Source organism: Tachysurus fulvidraco, chromosome 23 (genome assembly GCF_022655615.1).
Source record: "Tachysurus fulvidraco isolate hzauxx_2018 chromosome 23, HZAU_PFXX_2.0, whole genome shotgun sequence".
Taxonomy (NCBI): Eukaryota; Metazoa; Chordata; class Actinopteri; order Siluriformes; family Bagridae; genus Tachysurus; species Tachysurus fulvidraco.
In genome coordinates, this window is record NC_062540.1 from 16,607,996 (window position 1) to 16,628,210 (window position 20,215).

Sequence of the window (20,215 nt, forward strand, 5' to 3'; positions counted from 1 at the left end):
TTGGCTGTGTATAAATGCAGACAGACATGACTTTACATGGTAAAATATCTTCTCAAAGCCAGAACTTGTAAAGTCCTCCACGTGTGTAATTATTTTATGCTGTTCATTAGTAACCTCCTTTATTTGATTATGTAACGGTTTGAAATGCGGGCCAGTTTTCAAAAGGTTTCCCTTGTTTCCTAAACAAGCACAGATACCGTGTCAATGGAAACACAGTATTTGGTATTTCACCATAACTACAGAGATGATAAACACTTTATATATTTTAGTAACTGCTTTCCAGTGAGTGTCTACATGGGGTGTTGTGTGAGTCAGGCTGCTGCCGAGAAATCTGAGCTGACCAGAGCGATGTTCCAATATCGAGCATATACTGTGTGTGGATCTTTACTGTCTCTTTGTCATTCACTTGTAAGATGTTGGTCCTGGATGGACTGTAAAGCAGCACATGTAGCTTAAAAGGAAAGGATGCAGGGGAACAGAGATATTTTTGACATACCTGTAAGGCCCCCTCTTTCACACTCCCTCTTTGCCTTTCATTCCTACTTTTCTGACACATCTCTCTTTGTAAACCGCGCTTCCTGTGCAAGCCTTGCACACACACACACACACACACACACACACACACACACACACACACACACACACACACACACACACACACACACACACACACACACACACACACACACACACACACACACAGAGTACATTAAACATGATGAAGTAATATCATTTAAAATTCAAATAAGTTCATTGATATTAAACAGAGATTAAAATCATTTTTAGGGCAAAACTCTGTTTCACTGTTTGTCTTTCTCTGTTTCTTTCTGCAGCTGGTCAAATCACTTTTGCTTCCCTGCAGGTAATTTCCCTTCTGTTCACACTGCACTCGCTCATTCTTTCTTCCCTTGCCACCATCCTTCCCATTAACATACCTTCTACTCTACTGAATCCTCCCTAGACACTATGATGTCTGGGATCCTACATAGGACAAGAATGACTTATTAAATGCAGCCGTGCATTCCATACCTTTTTTGGAGGAAAAAAGAAGAAAGTTCCAATTATATTTATCAGATGTAAACTTTCTCGCATGTGACTTAAAAAGATGCAGGCCAACGGTTGAGTAAAAGGACTTTCTCTGACCTTTTTGGTGTGTTGCTTTGCTGCGTTACAGAATTGTGTTTTTTAATACAAAGGTCCTGTATCATTCTTCGCTGGCAGCCACCCGGAGCTTTGTCCCTAGAGGAGTCCTCAAAATAGAGGACTGCCAAACATTTTCATGAAATGAAGAAACACATTTCAGTGAAGTGCAAACAGTTCTGCAACCTCTCATGGCTTAACGGTTTGGCCCTTGGTCGATGGAAGAAAAAAAAGGAGTAGAGGGGGGTTAAAGCTGTGGTGTCTGAGTGGAATATTATTGGCTGTTTTATAAGGGAAGGCCTTTTTCTGTTATGCAACAGGGCTAATGCTGTACTAAGAAATGATGACATGTACTGTATACTGTTCCTCTTGACCTTATGGGGAAATCCGCAGCATACAGAATGCACTTGCAGTACGGTTAGCTTGTGGTACAGATTTTTAAATACTCCTGGGTGTATTGGGTGTATTGAGTGGTTACATTTTTGAAGCATAAATACAATAAAAGATTACTCTGCTCATTAAAACTGCTCATTGTGTTAAATGTGTGTTCAAAAGTCCTGCCAGAAACCAGTGCTCAGAAGTGAGCAGAGCTAACCCCAGATTTCAACCTTAATAACCTGGTGCTTATAGCCAGAAAAGTGTACAGCAGATATTGTACACTTTTACAGTGGCCTGTAGGGGCGGAGCTTCTGAGACTGAAAATAATGCTTGCATAATGTTGGCAAAACTCTTTAGATTATATAGTTTTTAAGTAGCACGTGGTTTATTCTGTTTATTGTATTTACTTTATGTAGAATTGTCGGGGGTTCATTTGATTTAGGAAATATTATGAGGTCACAAATTAAATGTCAGCTGAATAAATGATTTTAAATTTTTTTCATTTTGCATTTACAATTCTATAATAAGGCAGTATGTATATCTTTCACAACATAACTTTTTAACATTGAATAATCTCTTATGTCAGCAGAATGAGCAGGTAATTGATACATTACAAATTTTTGAACACGCTTTTAGAATAAATGCTCAGTAATGTATGTGAAATTGCATAGTTACAATCTTGTAATCTAATAGTCACCCATAATAACAAGTGAAGCTTAGGAGGTATAGATCTCATCAGGTAACACACTACAAGTGACATACTACATATAAAATATCCATTATTTCACCTCACGAATGTTGAAAAGTCATCATTCATGTTATTCTTTTATATCTTGTAAACAAGGTGTTACCAAGCTGGCATATAAAAATGTGTGTGTGTTGTGTATCTTTGTGATTACTTATCTTTCATGTAGATGTCCCTAACTCCCATCCCCTTGGATTTAGTTGCTATGGCAATGTGACGTAGACAAAATTGAGAGCCATGGCAAAGAATAAAAATGGGAGTTTGAGAAACGAGCCAAACAGATGCTGTACAGAGTCAGTGTGCATTCAGTCGCTTCGCATTCAAACGGTTAAATAAACATATGCAGGCTGCTGATGGCTCTCAAAGAGTTGTGATGAATTTCTTTACTAAACAGAAAAAAGAAGCAGCAATGATTTGTGTCTTTGACACTTTCCTACAGAAAAGGGGTAAGAAGTATTTAAACTCTACGTCAGTAGTCAAAGTATGTTGGGAGCTAGAAACATAATATCAGTATCATAACCCATATTAAATTCTATGATTACATTCGCACAGGCTCGAGCACACACGCTTCAGAGATCTGTAACATTATCTCTACCATATTGCGTGCACCATTTTATCATCAGCGCGCACGTGTCTCTTAAGCTCTCAAGCAGTTACAGATTTAAGAGAGGACAAATGAAAAGCAGAGCTATTTTCTGTCCCACCAAATAATTCTGATGTGCAGGCTGCGACCAAACGTGTCCTTTAAAATACACTGACCATGTAAGAGTGGTGCTCCGAGTGGTGCCACAGGAGGCTGCTCAATCTGCACCTTAGAGCTCTGGATGTAGAAGGAAAGAGAGATAAGGGCTCAGGTGGTGTGGCCTAAATCAGTCTGCAGTTTGGTGTCAATTTGAGTGTTGCTACACTCTTGTGTGGTGATGTGGGTTTTATATTTCATAGCTTAATGTGGTGAATTAAGCTGTAGGCAGAAGCCAGGAGGTGAGGAGGCAGGCTGGCTCTAATGCTTTTCATAAATGTTATTGTCAAAGTTTACACACACACAACACACACACACACACACACACACACACACACACACACACACACACACACACACACACACACACACACACACACACACACACACACACACACACAGAGGCTTCAGTGGTCCATTCTGGACTCATCACTGCAGATGGCTCCTCGGTACCATCTGGGTCCCCATTGCATCTTCACAAATCCAAAGCTACAGTGAGCATAAACACACACACACACACACACACACACACACACACACACACACACACACACACACACACACACACACACACACACACACACACACACACACACACACACACACACACATGTGGGCTAAAACCTTGGCAGACATCTCCATAAACACAATGCTGGTGATAGTTCTGGAGCTGGATCTTGTACCATCTGGAACCTGATCACCTTTTTTTTTTTTTTTTCAAAAACCGAAATTCTGCTGGTCCGGAACCAAGATACGATGACACCAGGGCCTTGGATAATATTTTATTGGCATAACAACAAATTTTTATATCTGGTAAATTAAAATAAGATGAGAAACAGTGGACCGAAGAAGAACCAGTTGTTTAACTGGAACTTGAAACTGGCTTTAAAATGCTGATGCTAATGCAAGGATTTTAATGCTATGCCTATTTTGAGAGGGAAAAATCTGATATCAAATGAGTCACATTAATTATTTTCATTGGCAAGCTAAAAAAAATCTCAGCTTATAACTGTGGGGTTTATTGGACATAAGAAATTGAAACCAGTTTAATAGGAGTTACTGTACATTGTTAATGCTAATTGACACAAATTTCTCTACTGCTTGTGTTTTGAGTTCTTTTGAGTTCTTGTGTGCTTTTTGTTTACGTTGCTTTTGATTTTGTTTTGATTTGGTCTCTGCCCCATCCCATCTCTAGTCTCTTACTTAATGTGAGCACCTGTTCTGAATTCACCCCTGGATTAGTTTTTTTTTATAGTCTTCTGTTTTGTCTACTCTTTGCAACGTCTTGCTCATTGCAAGTGTGTCTCTAAGCCTTAATTCGTTCCCAGGGTTCTGCATTAGGTTCCCACGTCTCTCTCTCTTTTTCTCTCTTTGTCTCTCTCTTTCTCTCTGTGTCTTTCAACTTGGTTGTTGTTCATGGATTGTTGCAGTGTATTTTTGTCTGCCAGTGTTCTGACCCCCAGTGAACTTCACAATAATTACTGGATTCAACCATATAACCAAATTGCGGAGTTTATGCATTGTCTCCCTCTCATTTCTACCACACATTGCACTAACTCTACCATTACGTCCTTTGAGATGCTTCACTCAGAACCATCAGACAAAAGCAACAAAATCTTGTGGTAATCAGTGCTAGGATGTCTTTGAGTTCAATGTACAGTAGATGATGAAAAGTGTGTTACAATATTCACACTTTTTTTTGCTACATCCATGCCATAAAATTAGGGATTTCTGAAGCCACCTTGCTAGTTTGATTTTTGGGTTATATGAGATTCTGTTGAAATAAAATAGTAAGAGTAAACAATTCCTATATGTAAAGTCTTCCAGACAGACACGACTCCAGCCCTGGTCTCGGCTTGTTATGGTCCATGCTTCTAAGATTGTTGGATTCATTGGATTAAACTTGATGAACTTGAGGTGAATCAGGCAGAAATACATACAAAAATGAAGCAATACCAGAAGCAAATACCTGCTTTAACTTATCCAGAATGTCACTGAATGGGTCAATGGGTTTACTCTCTTCTTCTAGCTGTTAGTAAGAAAGCCTCATCTGTACTTTAGCTGCTTATTAAAAGGTCTGATCTGCTGATGCAAAATTCAGGCTAAATGGTACAATTTCCTTCTTCACTTCCTGGGTTTAATGTCAGCGTCTGTCTCAAAAACCACAGCAAGATCGTAGTTGCAATGCCGGACCCCTGTGTTGGTGCCAATGGAACGGAGGCCAATGGCTCCCTGGCAGAGATTAGTGTTCGTAGAACACAACTACATGGCTCCAGTTTAGGCCTGGGCTTAGTACTGAGCTCACATGTACTACCAGAATGACATCCATGAAAAAAAACTGTACTAGGGGAGGAAACCGGAGTACCCAAAGGAAACCCCTGAAGCAAGGGGAGAACTTGCAAACTCTTTATGTCTAAGGTTGACATTAAGAATGAGTGGAATGGGGGAAATGGCATCAATTCCGTCTTTCTTTTTATGTACCGCTCAAATCCTATTTTCTCATTTACTTAGTGCTCATTTATTACTCCGTAGTGACGGGTTCAACCCTTGGATCTAAGACTCAAAGCCCAATGCTCCAGCATTTTGCAAATCTCCTCACGTTTGGCAAATCTCTTCAGTTTCCAGGCCTTATACTGGACTCAGAGAAAATTTGACTGACACGTGTCTCTACAGCAGAATAGAGTCATAAGAAGGTAGCATATCTTGCTCTTTGTATCTTGAATGCTAATCTCAGACCTTTTTTTTCCCACTCCCGGGCCTGACATTAGTTTTACGTGTTTATTTTTTGTCACAGTGGCACAGTTGGTGCATGTGTGCGTATGTTCTGGACATCTACTGATTATCTGGTTTACAGTTTTATAATATTTACTTCATATTCTGCATTATACTAAAGTCAGTTCATATGCACACCATGTGACAAGTTCAATCTTCTGTTGTATTCACGTGTGAACATTGTGTACCAAGGATGGCTTCCTCTCTTATGACATCCTTCTCTATCGCTGCACCAGTGTCCTGAGGGACATCTGAAGGAAGGGCAGCTAGATGGCTCTATGTTATGGGCTCTTCCTTTATTGCTTGTGGCTTTCCTCCACCATCCTGTAATCACTCACACAGCTGGCCTCCGCTCCGAACTGGACTCATGTAACAACCACAGAGCTGGAGTTAGCACTTCTGAGATGCCTGGAACTGTTAGTAGATTTAAATGAAACGAAGAGTCAGCAGGACCACTTTATATGGGTTTATCCTGGCTCTGTACACATTAAAATTGAGGCAGACAGCCTAATCAGCACATTTATAGGATATGATGTACCAGCAGGGCATTCCTGATTATACATTGGTGCTCTGAGTAATTCACGGGTCGGAGCTTCGTCCATAAGTCACTGGCAATTTACTGTCACTTTCTCGTTCCTCATTCCCTGCTACCTAAGTGGAAAACAGACACTGAGAGCTTGCTATCTTTGTTAATTATGTTGCATTAGGTGTCTTTTTCAGGTTTCCTGTAAAAGCAGAGGCACCAATGAAGATTCAAATCCGCAGGTCATCCTGGTTGCCATGTGCTTTTGAGCTCAAATCAGCATCTTTGGTCATAATTTGGCCAGTGCTCATAAAGGAAAGACAAGGCACTTTGTGAGTTATGAGAAGCCAAAAGAAAGAACAGCCAACATTCAGTACTCATTAAATTAAAGATTGCAAAATACATGTTAGATTTAATCCCCAACTATGGAGGAGAGCATAAATATGAGGGCACAGTGATACAGCAGTTGTGCACTCGGGCAAAATAATAAACCTGAGAAATGAATATATTCATAACCAGCACTGCTAAATTTACTTAAGTGTGTTCCTGATGCAGGGGAGGAGAGAGCCCAGGATTGTAGGGTTATTATTTGAGAATTTGCTTCAGTACTTCTCAATGGCCCTGTGTTTCAGGTGTATCGTTCTTTCCATGCAGTTGAACTCACACATCTCCATTTCCTCTGAGTAGGTGATATGCAATCTGAGGGCCGGGTCTGAGTGCAGACAAAGTGCTCAAAAAGAGAGAGAGATGGAATGTGTGTGGGTGTGACAATCATGACTCTGCTCTTGTTAATAGAGGTGCTTCTTGACCAGGGCAGTAAATCTGGATAAATCTATATGCACACTTGTATCCTACCTTCTGTGAGTTTTAAATTAGATTTGCAATGACAGTAGAGCAGGATTTTTGTCAATATGTGTGTTTGTCTGTGTGTATTTGCACAGGCCACTCAAGGTTAGCTATTGGTGCAATACGCTCCACTGAGCCAGACAGCAGTGCATGAGCTTTGGGCAGTAGCCAAATGTGGGCTCTATGGCACAGGCAACCGAGAGCTGACTAAAGGCTTTCAGGTCCCACAAGACTACAGTGCTCTTAGATTCATTACTGCCAACACACACACACACACACACACACACACACACACACACACACACACACACACACACACACACACACACACACACACACACACACACACACACACACACATTCTCCGGCTGAATGGCTGCCTCAGCATTCAATCAATATACGAAACCTGAGAGAGAATTCTTCAAAGAATCAGCACCTGAGGGCTGATTAGCAAATATCTTGCAACTATATGCAGGTATAAACAAACAGGGATTAGAAATAGAATTTATGTTTATGGTAATGTGGTAATGTATTTACTATGTACTCATGTGCAAAAGTATGTACACCCATGTACACCCAATGTACAAAAGCGAAAACACCAAAATTGATTAAACACACAAACACACACACACACACACATACACACACACACACACACACACACACACACACACACACACACACACACACACACACACACACACACACACACACACACACACACACACACACACACACAAGTTTGCCCACTCCACTTCACATGCCTACTGCCATTTCTGCTCCCTCTCTCCCAGTTTAGTTAATCTTTGACCATTTCTCTTACCATATCTATCATACACTGCAGGTCTGATCATTAAAAAAACATAATAGTTAACAGTTTATTTTGCCTGATGTTTTGGATTCATGTCTTGTCACAGCTTATACCTACATTTCTCTGAATATTTTGGAATTCTTTGTAAATAACTTGTAAAATAAGGTAACATTAAAAACCCCAAAGGGGTGCAAACCTTCGCAATGAACTGTAAAGATAATGTGTTATGATGGTGCAGTACAATTATTTATTAAGTAGGTGCAGTACACGTATTTCGGACATACTAAGAGGAGATGCCAACTCCATGTGGTCTTTGGGGACAGACTGTCAGATTGTATATTTTCACACCCAAATGAGGATGGGTTCCCCTTTGAGTCTGGCTCCTTTCAAGGTTTCTTTCTTTCCATCCAAGAGAGTTTTTCCTCACCACAGTCGCCTCAGACTTGCTCATTGGGGATAAATACATATATATTTAAATATATCTAATATTAATCTCAAATTTTCGTATGATATTAATCTTTATATTAACCTTTTGTTTTATGTTTATGTTCTGTAAAACTCCTTGGAGACAATATCAATTGTTAAAAGTGCTATACAAATAAATTAAAATTTTTATTTTGAATAAATTTTTAACTTAACCCATAAAAAATGTCTAGACGTGTAATAGCTACAGTTCACTCTGTAGGTTTCCGACACATTCTTTGAACTTGCTGAGGTTATGTTGAGGTTATCGCCTGATAAGTCTGATTTAATATTAGTCAGGACACTATTAGCTTTCAGTGTGAGATGCTTTTACTTCTGCTGGGATAAACACACACAGAATTTTAGTGGTTAAAGATAATGACATTGAGATTTTAGGGTTCAGAGCAGAAATGGAGCTTTTTGGAGTTTTGGGTTTTTTTAGCTACTGGTAAAAAGAGTTAAGAAATAAAACATTGGAATATTTAATCAGGCAGCATCACACCACTTTGTTGTTGATTATTTTAATACACATATATGACATTTTCTGGATATGTGAAAATAAATTGACTGAAATACAGTACAAACAACTTAAAGTGATTTAAATTCATTATATCTTGCTTGAACTCTCATTGTTTTATTTTAAATCCGATATGCCAGAACAGAGAGTGAAAACAACTGCCTACTTATCGACTGCACTGTAACTGCAGCTGCCTCTTGGTGCCAATGATTTTTTTTTCCTTGGTAAGCTTAGAGCTCAGAACAGGAACCATGAAGAGCCATTAGTGAGTAAATGAAAGAGAGAAAGAGCGAGAGAGAGAGAAAGAGAGAGAGAGAGGTGCATAAGGAAGGAGAGCCTGACATCAACTTATCATAGGAAGGGATGCAGGCTAAATATGCCTGACTTTTATTTTTGGCTGTTAATTATCCAATCCTCTAACCGGTACTGCACTTGCATTAGGAAAATGCATCTCTATAATCCGTCTTTGCTCTCAAGCACGCCATTAGAGAAATGAGTTGCTGATGGCCCAGATAGTCCTGAGCAATCTAGCAGTGAAGCTCTTTTTAATCTCTATAATACATGTGCGCTCTGTTCCATAAGTGCCACAGTAAAGACAAGAGAGACGAACATTCTCAGTTATGAACATTAACACACAGACATCACACACAGACATCGCACATGAGGAAAATAAATAAATAATGTTGTAGATATACAGGTGATTGTTAAATAACTCACCTTTGCAGGGTCATTTCTGTTATTCGAGATTTTATTTGCCACGCACAAAGTATAGATAGAGTATACATCAATCCGTCAGGTTTCAAGCCTCAGCACCGCTGCTAAACTGCCACTGTTGGGCCCTCGAGCAAGGCCCTTAACTCTTTCTGCTCCAGGGGCACTGTATCATGGCTGACCCTGTGTTCTGACCCCAACCTCCAAAGCTGGGATATGTGAAGGAAGAATTTTCTCTATGCTGCAATGTATATGTGTCAAAAATGAAGGTTTCTTCTTCTTTGTCTTTGTAGTAACATGGATGAGAACTGATGTACTAAACATGTAGGTGAGTTACATAGAGTACCAGTAAAAGTGCAGCATGCTTTACATGATATATGCTTGTAGACCACTAGAACATGTATCAAATCATTTCTCACTTCCTTGAAGGATGTGTTTGTGAGTGTGTGTACATTTCTCTGTAGTAATTTACCTCAGTATGTTTAGGCACCCTGAATCATGTGAGAGTGCCAGCTGGATGGTAAAGCCAGCCTAAGGCAGGCTGCGCTCAGAAAAGCTCTTCAATCTCTCCACATCACAAACCAAACCCTGAGTCACACCGCTAGCACTGTCTCACAGCCATATCGTAAGACACTCATAACACTTACCTAAACACAGAAATTAGAATGGAAAGAAATAAAAATATACACACAGGCTACAGACAATTAGTAGATTACAAATACTTGGAATTGTAAAGCGTACTTATAAAGATACGCTTAAAAAAACATATTTGTACAATTTCCTCCTTGATAGTGTTTGATCAGCAAAGCTGTTTGCGGTCTGATGTTTTCTTAGTTATTGTTGCATCAAAGGAGGCTTACATTGCTAAATGTAATTCATGTGTATCTCATACAGAAGTTTCTCATGTCTACTTAAACTAAATCTAGTTTGTAGTTTTCCTTTTTACTTTTACGGGTGCGCGTGTATGTGTGATCACGAGCCGAGCAAACTACAAGGGAGCTGGAAAGCTGCCAAGTCAAAAAAAGAGAATTTATTGACTGACTTCTTTGCCACATGAGTCTAAATAAAAATCTCACATATGAACTTATTGTGGGGTTGCTGAGTTTCTGAGCAGCGTACTGCTGACTGTGACTCATGAGCTAATACAAAACAAAAACAGAGCTCACATTGGGTTTATGACTAGCTTTGTTTTGTGCTAATGGCGTATTCAAGTAATGCCGGAAAGATCATATATCTGGGTTGAACACACATGAGAGTTACCACAAAGTCGTAATTACGAGTGGGAAACTCGGATTGAGTTCAACTCTTGGGAAGCGTCTGTTTACTTTGGTCGAAACAAGATGGAGCTGTCCTTTCTCTTAACTACTAAAATTGAAGCAAGATTTGAAATCAAATAGAGAACAAATAATGTGCAGCAGATGTTTTTTTTTGTAAGTTTTTAATCAATGCATGAATGCATTGGGGTCGAATTAAGAATAGATTAACTACATATCATCAAACAATGTGCTTAAATCTTAAGCAGATAGCTTGTATTTTAATGAGATGCATTTTATTCCAAACATATGGTAATTATATAATAATAATAATAATAATAATAATAATAATAATAATAATAATAATAACTCTGAAACTCAGCGGTCAAAGCAAATCTCAAGTTTCTCACTCGTAATTATGACATTATGTTGAGGTCTATGTGTTAAACTCATAAATACAACATTTCAGACATGACTTGCACCATATCTTTGGGCACCAAGCGTTTCTGCCTTGGTGGCATGTCCGTAAGAAAATAAGATGACATGAATGGGTTCAGTGTCTGTAGTTGACGGTAAATTTGTTAGGTAAATCGAACGTTTTCACATTTAAGAAACTGATTTCATTTATTATGTGTTTGTTTTATGCAAATTATTGTATTGTAAGCACTGCATTTCAAATATGAGATTATTGAACAATTGCAATATAACGTAAAGATTCATAAATGGGTTTCATAAATTGATTAAAAACTTTAAAAAGCAAAACTGATGATCATTCTTTGTTATTCATTTTCTAAAAGTTGAGTTTAAAATTTTTTTAGAACGGATTTTAGAAGAGATGATACTTCCATTTTTCTCCAAAAGCGTAAGTTACCTGACAGTGATTTGAACGCACCTCACATCCTAAATGAGAACTTTCCAAGATAATTTGAATGCACAGCAAGAGACATTAATAATCAAATGAACAAACTTTTATCAAGTACCAGCTTTATGAACTAACTTTGCCTTTTATGTGTCAAATCGTGACTTTTGTTGCATCCAGGCAAAATAAAATAACCTGGTGAAAATCCAGAGTGATCATGGCACCAAAGGTGCAGTAGGACACCAGACACCAAACCTTCATCTGGAGTAGATGAAAAATTGTGTGAATTCAATTGTTTAGTTTCTTTAACATTAGTTTGAAGTTTGCATGTGACTTGTGGTTCTACAGCACTGGTGTTCTGCATGAAAAAGCCCCAGCACCAGCTGCGTTCCTTTTTATTCTTAGAACTGTTGTCCCGATTTGTTTGATCTTCCAATCAGCTGCAAGCTTGAATGACCTTCCCACAACACATGGCACTGAAGGATTTTCTCATTTTCCCATTCCCTCAAAACTCCATAACTCACTGTACTCACTCGCTGTAATCTAGTTTATGGATCACTTAAAAGAGCACAATTACACAGTTATTGCAGTCTGGAGCTCTCATTTCTCACTCCACTTCTGTGCCTATGACTTCCTCTACCCTTAATTTGTTGCTTTTTAAACGCTGTACATTTGTCCCTTGACATTGGATCTCTTTACAAAGATTTTGCTTTTGTGTCAGCTTTGTAGTCATGGAGGAGCGACTGAAACTGCTCCTGCGGCTCTGAACTGAAGCACATGCTCTCAAGCATGCACCGGGTGTGTGTGTGTGTGTGTGTGTGTGTGTGTGTGTGTGTGTGTGTGTGTTCCAGGAATGTCCTCTGTCAAACTGTGTGTGTGCGAGAGAGACAAAATCAAGAATACCTACTCGTGCACTCGTGTGGGTGATTTTGTAGCGGTGTTCAGCAACAAAGACTGAAATGTTTGTTTATTTTTTCCTTTAAATGTACAATTCCTCTGCAGAGAAGACAGCACCATGAAGGAATTGTTGCTTGATAAATCACAAACTGCATTTCACGTTTGTTTAAAAGGGCTAAACTGTCATATATAATGTATATTTTAATTCTAAATATTTTTATTTTATTATCCATTTTGTTTCTTTTGCAAGAAAAATCAAGTGTCGGTTTCTAATCTCTCTCTCTCTCTTTCACACACACATTAAATACATTATACACAAATTACATATTGTGCTAAGGAGAGTCATCTCATGTCATGTCAAGTCAAGAAGCTTTTATTGTCATTTTAACCATATATAGCTGACAAAATACACAGTGAAATGAACCAACGTTTCTCCAGGACCACGGTGCTACATAAAATGACACAGAGCTAAGGACTTAAAGTAGGTTGTCCTAGCTACATAAAGACAGTGGTCAAACCTTGTTAGAAGGCAAAGAACACTTGTGGAAAATTTACATATATGTAAATTATTGCCTGTGCATAAATAAATATTATTTCTGTTCCTATGTGTAACCAGTGTACTGTTTTGAGTGTGACTTGGCTAACAGATAAAGCATTGTTTTATAATATATGTCCACAGTTGGTGGGCACGGTGGCTTAGTGGTTAGCAGGTTTGCCTCCCACCTCCAGGGTTGGGGGTTCGATTCCCGCCTCCGCCTTGTGTGTGTGGAGTTTGCATTTTCTCCCTGTGCCTCGGGGGTTTCCTCCGGGTACTCCGGTTTCCTCCCCGGTCCAAAGACATGCATGGTAGGTTGATTGGCATCTCTGGAAAATTGTCCGTAGTGTGTAAGTGAATGAGTGTGTGTGTGCCCTGCGATAGGTTGGCACTCTGTCCAGGGTGTATCCTGCCTTGATGCCCGATGACGCCTGAGATAGCAGGCACAGGCTCCCCGTGACACGAGAAGTTCGGATAAGCGGTAGAAAGTGATGAATGAATGAATGTCCACAGCTGATTTTTGAAGGATATCATAAACAATAGGGGATTGTTTGAAACTCCGTTATGTCATTGTGCAGGCCTTGATTTCTGACAACGTTCACTGCCACAACACTCCACTGAATTTGATTCACTATGTTTCTATAAGAGCTGTTCATAAGGATAGACTGATGCTGCTCTAGTCACTGGAGGTGGAAAGTAATTATACTTTATTACTCTAACCTACTTTATAATCACCAAAGCACTGGCAATTAATCTTACTGACTCCTTACATTAATGGTGCTTTAATGAAAACATGTTTGTATGAATTAATGCAGGCAAGAGGCTGTTGCGGTTATATCAATGAAGTTGTAGAAATTGTCAGCGCAAGTAGTTATGGATTTGCAAGTGGATATCTTGTGCTCTAATTTCATTTCCAGTGTGTGTACAGAGACACAGAGTCGATCTACCTCATTCCCACATTATTTAGACAAAACACTGTAATATGGTGTGAGAAAGTGGATTTGTTCGTCTGCTCAGTGGGCAGCAGGAGCTGTAATCCTTCCTCTTGAGATAGATCTAAATTCCATCCACTTTTAATTATGGTATTAACTTATAACTGGAAAATTGTGTGAAAATGGAATAACTGATTTTCACAGCAGGAACACTTTCCATAAAACAGTATTGAATTTAGGAGCTTCTGCGATATCACAGGTTTGCGCTGGACTGCACAAGTGCAGTGCACTTATAGCCAATGTATTTGACCCGGTTTGACCTCAGGCCAACGGCCTCTGCGGTTGGAAATAGACAGAGAGCATACTGTATATCCTGACTATATCCTGAGTCAGATGTCACCTGGGGCTACTGCAAATTTGTGTATGGCTAAATTACTATGTCCCATGGATGTAACTGTTACACTGGGGTAGGAAGGAGCAAAGCAGGAGGAGGAGGATGGAAGCCGAGGGAAGCGAAGAGTGAGATAGATGTGGTGAGAAAAAACGTTTGCATCCTTTCCTGTGGGTGAGGATTAAAGAGTGCTTCCTGTGCACATCCCCCCCTTGCTCCCTTCCCAGGGTCCTTGTGACACCAGCAGTGTGCTCGCAGTCTCAGCTGGACGGGGAATATATTTGGCTCCCCTGGGTCATACTGAAGCCTGGCTAACTGGCGCTGCTCTCTCTCGAGGCCAGTCGGCCTGATCGCTTCGAGTGTGAGCGATGAGAGCTTGAACGGGCAAAGGGCACATTCTCTCTCTCTCTCTCTCTCTCTCTCTCTCTCTCTCTCTCTCTCTCTCTCTCTCTCTCTCTCTCTCTCTCTCTCTCTCTCTCTCTCTCTCTCACACACACACACACACACACACACAAACCACACCACAGACAAAGATGATCAAAGATGAATAGATTTTCAGAAAACTACAATAGAAAAAGAAAGCAGAATTAGAAAAAAATGCTACACCAAAATTCTAAATATTGTGCACTTTAGACATTTATTGTGGAATCATAGTGGAAAGATTTAATAAAATAGAATAGAATAGAATTAGGAGAATTGGGAGACTTGAACAATCCTCAATTTTATATAATATAATATAATATAATATAATATAATATAATATAATATAATATATTCATTTTCTACCGCTTTATCCGAACTACCTCGGGTCACGGGGAGCCTGTGCCTATCTCAGGCGTCATCGGGCATCAAGGCAGGATACACCCTGGACGGAGTGCCAACCCATCGCAGGGCACACACACACTCTCATTCACTCATGCAATCACACACTACGGACAATTTTTCCAGAGATGCCAATCAACCTACCATGCATGTCTTTGGACCGGGGGAGGAAACCGGAGTACCCGGAGGAAACCCCCGAGGCACGGGGAGAACATGCAAACTCCGCACACACAAGGCGGAGGCGGGAATCGAACCCCGACCCTGGAGGTGTGAGGTGAACGTGCTACCCACTAAGCCACCGTGCCCCCCATAATATAATATAATATAATATAATATAATATAATATAATATAATCAGTTTTGTTACTAATAACAAATCAATAATTTGTCATCTTTTAATTTTTTTACCCCATATTGTAAAAACCTAAACGAGGTCTTTGGGAACGAGAGATTATTATCTATTTCTATCACTAATTTCAAATCATTACATTACAAGAAAGTTTTAATATAAAACACAAATTCGAACTAACTCAGAATTTTAATTGTGATGGTTCCAGCCCTTAGGCTATAGGTTCATGTACTCCTTAACATGACCTTTTTCCTTGTACTGTATATAGCCCCATATTTTAATTTAATTTTAATTTTTTTAATACACATGTCTCATGGTGGTGAAAACCACATTACTGCAGTCCCTATATGGAAATATAAGCACACCAGCGGTCTTATGACTGTAGACTTTACTGTGGTAACAAGTAAGATGAAGACAGTGTGCTGTTTTATCAGTAAAACATGTTTTTATTATGTTAACTCTGGCATTTACAACAGCTGCCACTGTATTTCTAAAGGCACAGAGCCAGTAAACTTGCTCTCACTATTACTGCCACATAAACACGCTGAACAGTAGCTCCTTTATGCCCATGTTTAGTGTCACACAGCTGTGTGTGGTGGTTTGTGGTTGTATGAATGACTGAGCCATGTTTATGCAAGGCAGCCCTGTTTGTTTTCCTTCGTCTGCTCATCCTTTCAGATACATCTTCTCTCTCTCTCCCTCTGTGCGTGTATGTGTATACAGATTCGTACACTGCCGCAGGCAGTGAGGGCAGTATCTCCACATCGGTGACCTCTTTACCCCCCCAGGCATCAGGCAGTTCTGCCCCAAACTCGCCTGGCTCACGTCGCTCTGTCAGTACGCTGAAGAAGTGGCTGACCAACCCGGTGCGAAAGCTGAGTGTCGGGTCAGTCGGCGGGATCAAAGGGGAGAGAGCGACACGCAGATTGGAGGGCAAAGCACCTCCTCCACCCAGCAAGAGCAATCCTGAGCTGGGCAATAACAGGGCAACAGAGGACCGTGCCACCATCTTCACCAACACAGACAAAGAGCTGGTATAGAGATGCAGTATATATTCCCATAATCTAATATACTTACTTTTCACTATGTCTTCCATTAGTGTAGTATACACTGAATACATCTATCTATCTATCTATCTATCTATCTATCTATCTATCTATCTATCTATCTATCTATCTATCTATCTATCTATCTATCTATCTATCTATCTATCTATCTATCTATCTATCTATCTATCTATCTATCTATCATTAACATTTATATTAACATATAAAAATATATAACTTACATATATTTCAGTGTTCTGAATGTATGATAATAGTATAAATATTTTGTTCAATAATTGAGTCCAATGCATGAGCATTCTCATTGGACATCAATGGACAACCCTTCATTCTTATAAATGGTTGATGGATTAAAAAAGGTTTAGTCACTAGTTTTTAACTTTAAACCTAAACCAGATAAGAGACTAAATTAATAAATGTCATGCTATACAAGCAAACATTAAAGCTTATGTGGAGTGTGATTGAATGATCCAAAACCAATAAGACCCAATATTTTGACGTGGCATTTACGTTTTATCTAAACTTGCCTATGTTGAAGTTGTATATTAGATTGTAAACATAATCTTCATTCTTCTTCTTCTTCTTCTTCTTCTTCTTCTTCTTATTATTATTATTATTATTATTATTATTATTATTATTATTTTACACTGAATTCTAACAAACAGTGAAACTAATTTTTTCCTACCTCTGACATCACACAGTTTTACACTCAGTCCACAGTCCACACACACACACACACACACACACACACACACACACACACACACACACACACACACACACACACACACACACACACACCCCTCTATAGATGTTAAAGTGATACAGTGAGAGTCGACACACACTGAGCCAGCAGCTGACTTGCTGGACTTCCCTTCGTTTGGCATCTGTCTTATTACACACCATGTAGTCATGTGTTGAAGACTCGGCTCCTGTATTGTACTGAGTAATATATAAAGCAAACTTATGTAAATATTTAGTAAGATTTACTATAAAAATACTACTAATTTTATAGATGTGTTGTAGAAACAGAGTACTCTGTTGATTCTTCTGTGGAAGAAGAATCTCATGGCACTAATTTGTGTGTGTGTGTGTGTGTGTGTGTGTGTGTGTGTGTGTGTGTGTGTGTGTGTGTGTGTGTGTGTGTGTGTGTGTGTGTGTGTGTGTGTGTGTGTGTAGGAATGGAGGGATGGTCAGTCTGCCTCTGAAGACGCCTCAGGAATCCCACAATCCCACAGGAACCAGTGTGATGATTCACTTCAGGGCTCCACCTCACTGGGCCCAACTCAGGTGAGTTTAGAGAGAGAGAGAGAGAGAGAGAGAGAGAGAGAGAGAGAGAGAGAGAGAGAGAGAGAGAGAGAGAGAGTGAGAGAGAGAGAGAGAGAGAGTGTGTGTGTGTGTGTGTGTGTGTGTGTGAGAGAGAGAGAGAGAGAGAGAGAGAGAGAGAGAGAGAGAGAGAGAGAGCATGAGTGTGCTGTTCTTCCTCTTGATTCTGGCCTTCCTGAGGGTCGTGTTCCTGGAGAAAAGAGCTGATAGAATGAGTCAGGGACAAGGAAGGGGTTGTGAGTGTCTGCAGGAGAAGTGATGGATGTCTGATTTCAGTGTATGAGAAAAGCCAGAAGGAATGAGGCAGCCTCAGCTGGGTCATTAGTAACCAGACTGCCTGATGACAAGAGGTGAAAACGTTGACTGGTCAAATATAACACATACACATTCACATACAAAGGCACCAATACATCTTTGTATACTGGAGCCAAGGGAAACAAATACAGCTCCAGGCATCACACACAACATCACTGTTAACACGCTTTCACTTGATCTAGCTGCTGTACCGAGTGTTTCAGGGGAATGACAGTTTTCCCTGTCTATCTCCTCTCACACCTGCAGCTCCAGGATCGATATAAGACAAACAAGAAGTGGCAGTTATTCTGATTTACAGCCCTGTCTTTACCCCACACATCAAATAATGTGCTTTGCTTAATTGGAGGAAACTATTAGTGGCAGTGGCATTAATCAAATATGGTGTAGATCGGGCTTAAAGACACTTTAATCACAGTGCCAGACAATTGTGCAGTCTCAGCTTTCAGAATATCCTGTAATGTATTCAGCAAGCTCCTAGAAGATTTAGCTGTAGAGTGTAATAGGAATAAATATGACAAGGAGTGCAGTTATAGAAAAACAATTAATGACATGATGGTGTGGACACAAAGTTTGATATTTTCTAATCACTTGACATCCCAGAGTGATATATGTTTGAAATTTATTAAATCAAATGTTGTACATTCTGTGTTTAATGCTGTGGGACATTAAAAAAAACAAAGAAGTTTCTGGTGTCGCTGTAAACAGATGTTGCCTCAGTAGCATTTCTTTTTTCTCTTAAAGTTTTCTCTCAAAGACAAACATTTAGCTCGACATGTTACTGAGAAACACATTACATAAAGCCCTGAAGATGAAGTGCTGACACTGGAGACTCCTTCCGAAAATGCGAAATAAACACCACACACTTTTGATTGCAACCAGGGTCAGAAATCAACAGGGGCACAGGATTAAAATGCAACCAAAAATGACACTCCAGACATTTTTAATGTAAAAAGGCCTGATAGTTAATTCCTGTTTTTTTATTATTATTATTAATAACATTTGATAAACTATATATACTATATTATATACTCTGCTATTATATTTGTAATGAAAAAGAAGACAAATAAAATACAAAGAGTTTAAAGTAAATAGGTACAACTGCGTGTTTCATATGTTTCGAACAAAATCCCCTCATAAAGGTAATAAATGACCCTGAAAATTAACTCCAGAGGATAAATATTGCTGTTTAATAAAAAAAAGTTCATTTATGACCTTTGAGCACATTCATATAAACATTGCTGGAACTATTCCCTGAGCTTAATGTTTCAGAAAAGTAATTAACAGAATAAAAAAACAAAGACAGGGTGTAGGATATGACATTAATTATAATCTTAAGCTTTGTAACCGCACAGTTAGTCCACACTCAGTATTAGCCTTACTATAATCATGCCTATGTTTTAGCAACATAGAGACAATAAACATCTGATCTACACCAGGTTCTGAGATGGAACTGACTAGAAAGAACCCTTTCATGGTGCAGTTAACTTTGGTGTTATGAGGTAGTGTCCTTCTGTCCTTGTATAGTGCATAAGAATGAGTAGAAATCACCACAAGGATTAAAATCTATAAGGGCATAATTACAGGTCAGAGTCCCACAGTGTTCTGTACTCAGTCATGGTCATTAGACCATTTATTTTTCCAAGGATCTTTTCTGGGCGTCACTGTGCGGATGTCACGTGATGTGATGTGATGTGATGTGATGTGATGAAGTAACTAGTCGTTTGTGTGTCTATGTGTGTTTGTTTTCGTGTCATAGGACTGACCTGGCTGTGTACTGATGATGATAGGTTTCTAGGAAATGGTTTGCAGAGGTGAAGGTACATAGTCTG

The 20,215-nt window shown here is 39.4% G+C and overlaps 1 protein-coding gene across 3 annotated transcripts in view; it reads left to right on the forward strand.

Annotated features, from left to right (window-relative positions):
- Positions 1-20,215, forward strand: part of arhgef25a (Rho guanine nucleotide exchange factor (GEF) 25a) — a 72,241-nt gene that overhangs the window by 25,967 nt on the left and 26,059 nt on the right. For all 3 annotated transcript variants that reach the window (XM_047807000.1, XM_047807001.1, XM_027170511.2), the window contains 2 exons: positions 16,405-16,715; positions 17,925-18,035. In XM_047807000.1, the coding sequence (XP_047662956.1) occupies positions 16,405-16,715; positions 17,925-18,035 (422 nt within the window). The remainder of the gene's footprint in view (positions 1-16,404; positions 16,716-17,924; positions 18,036-20,215) is intronic.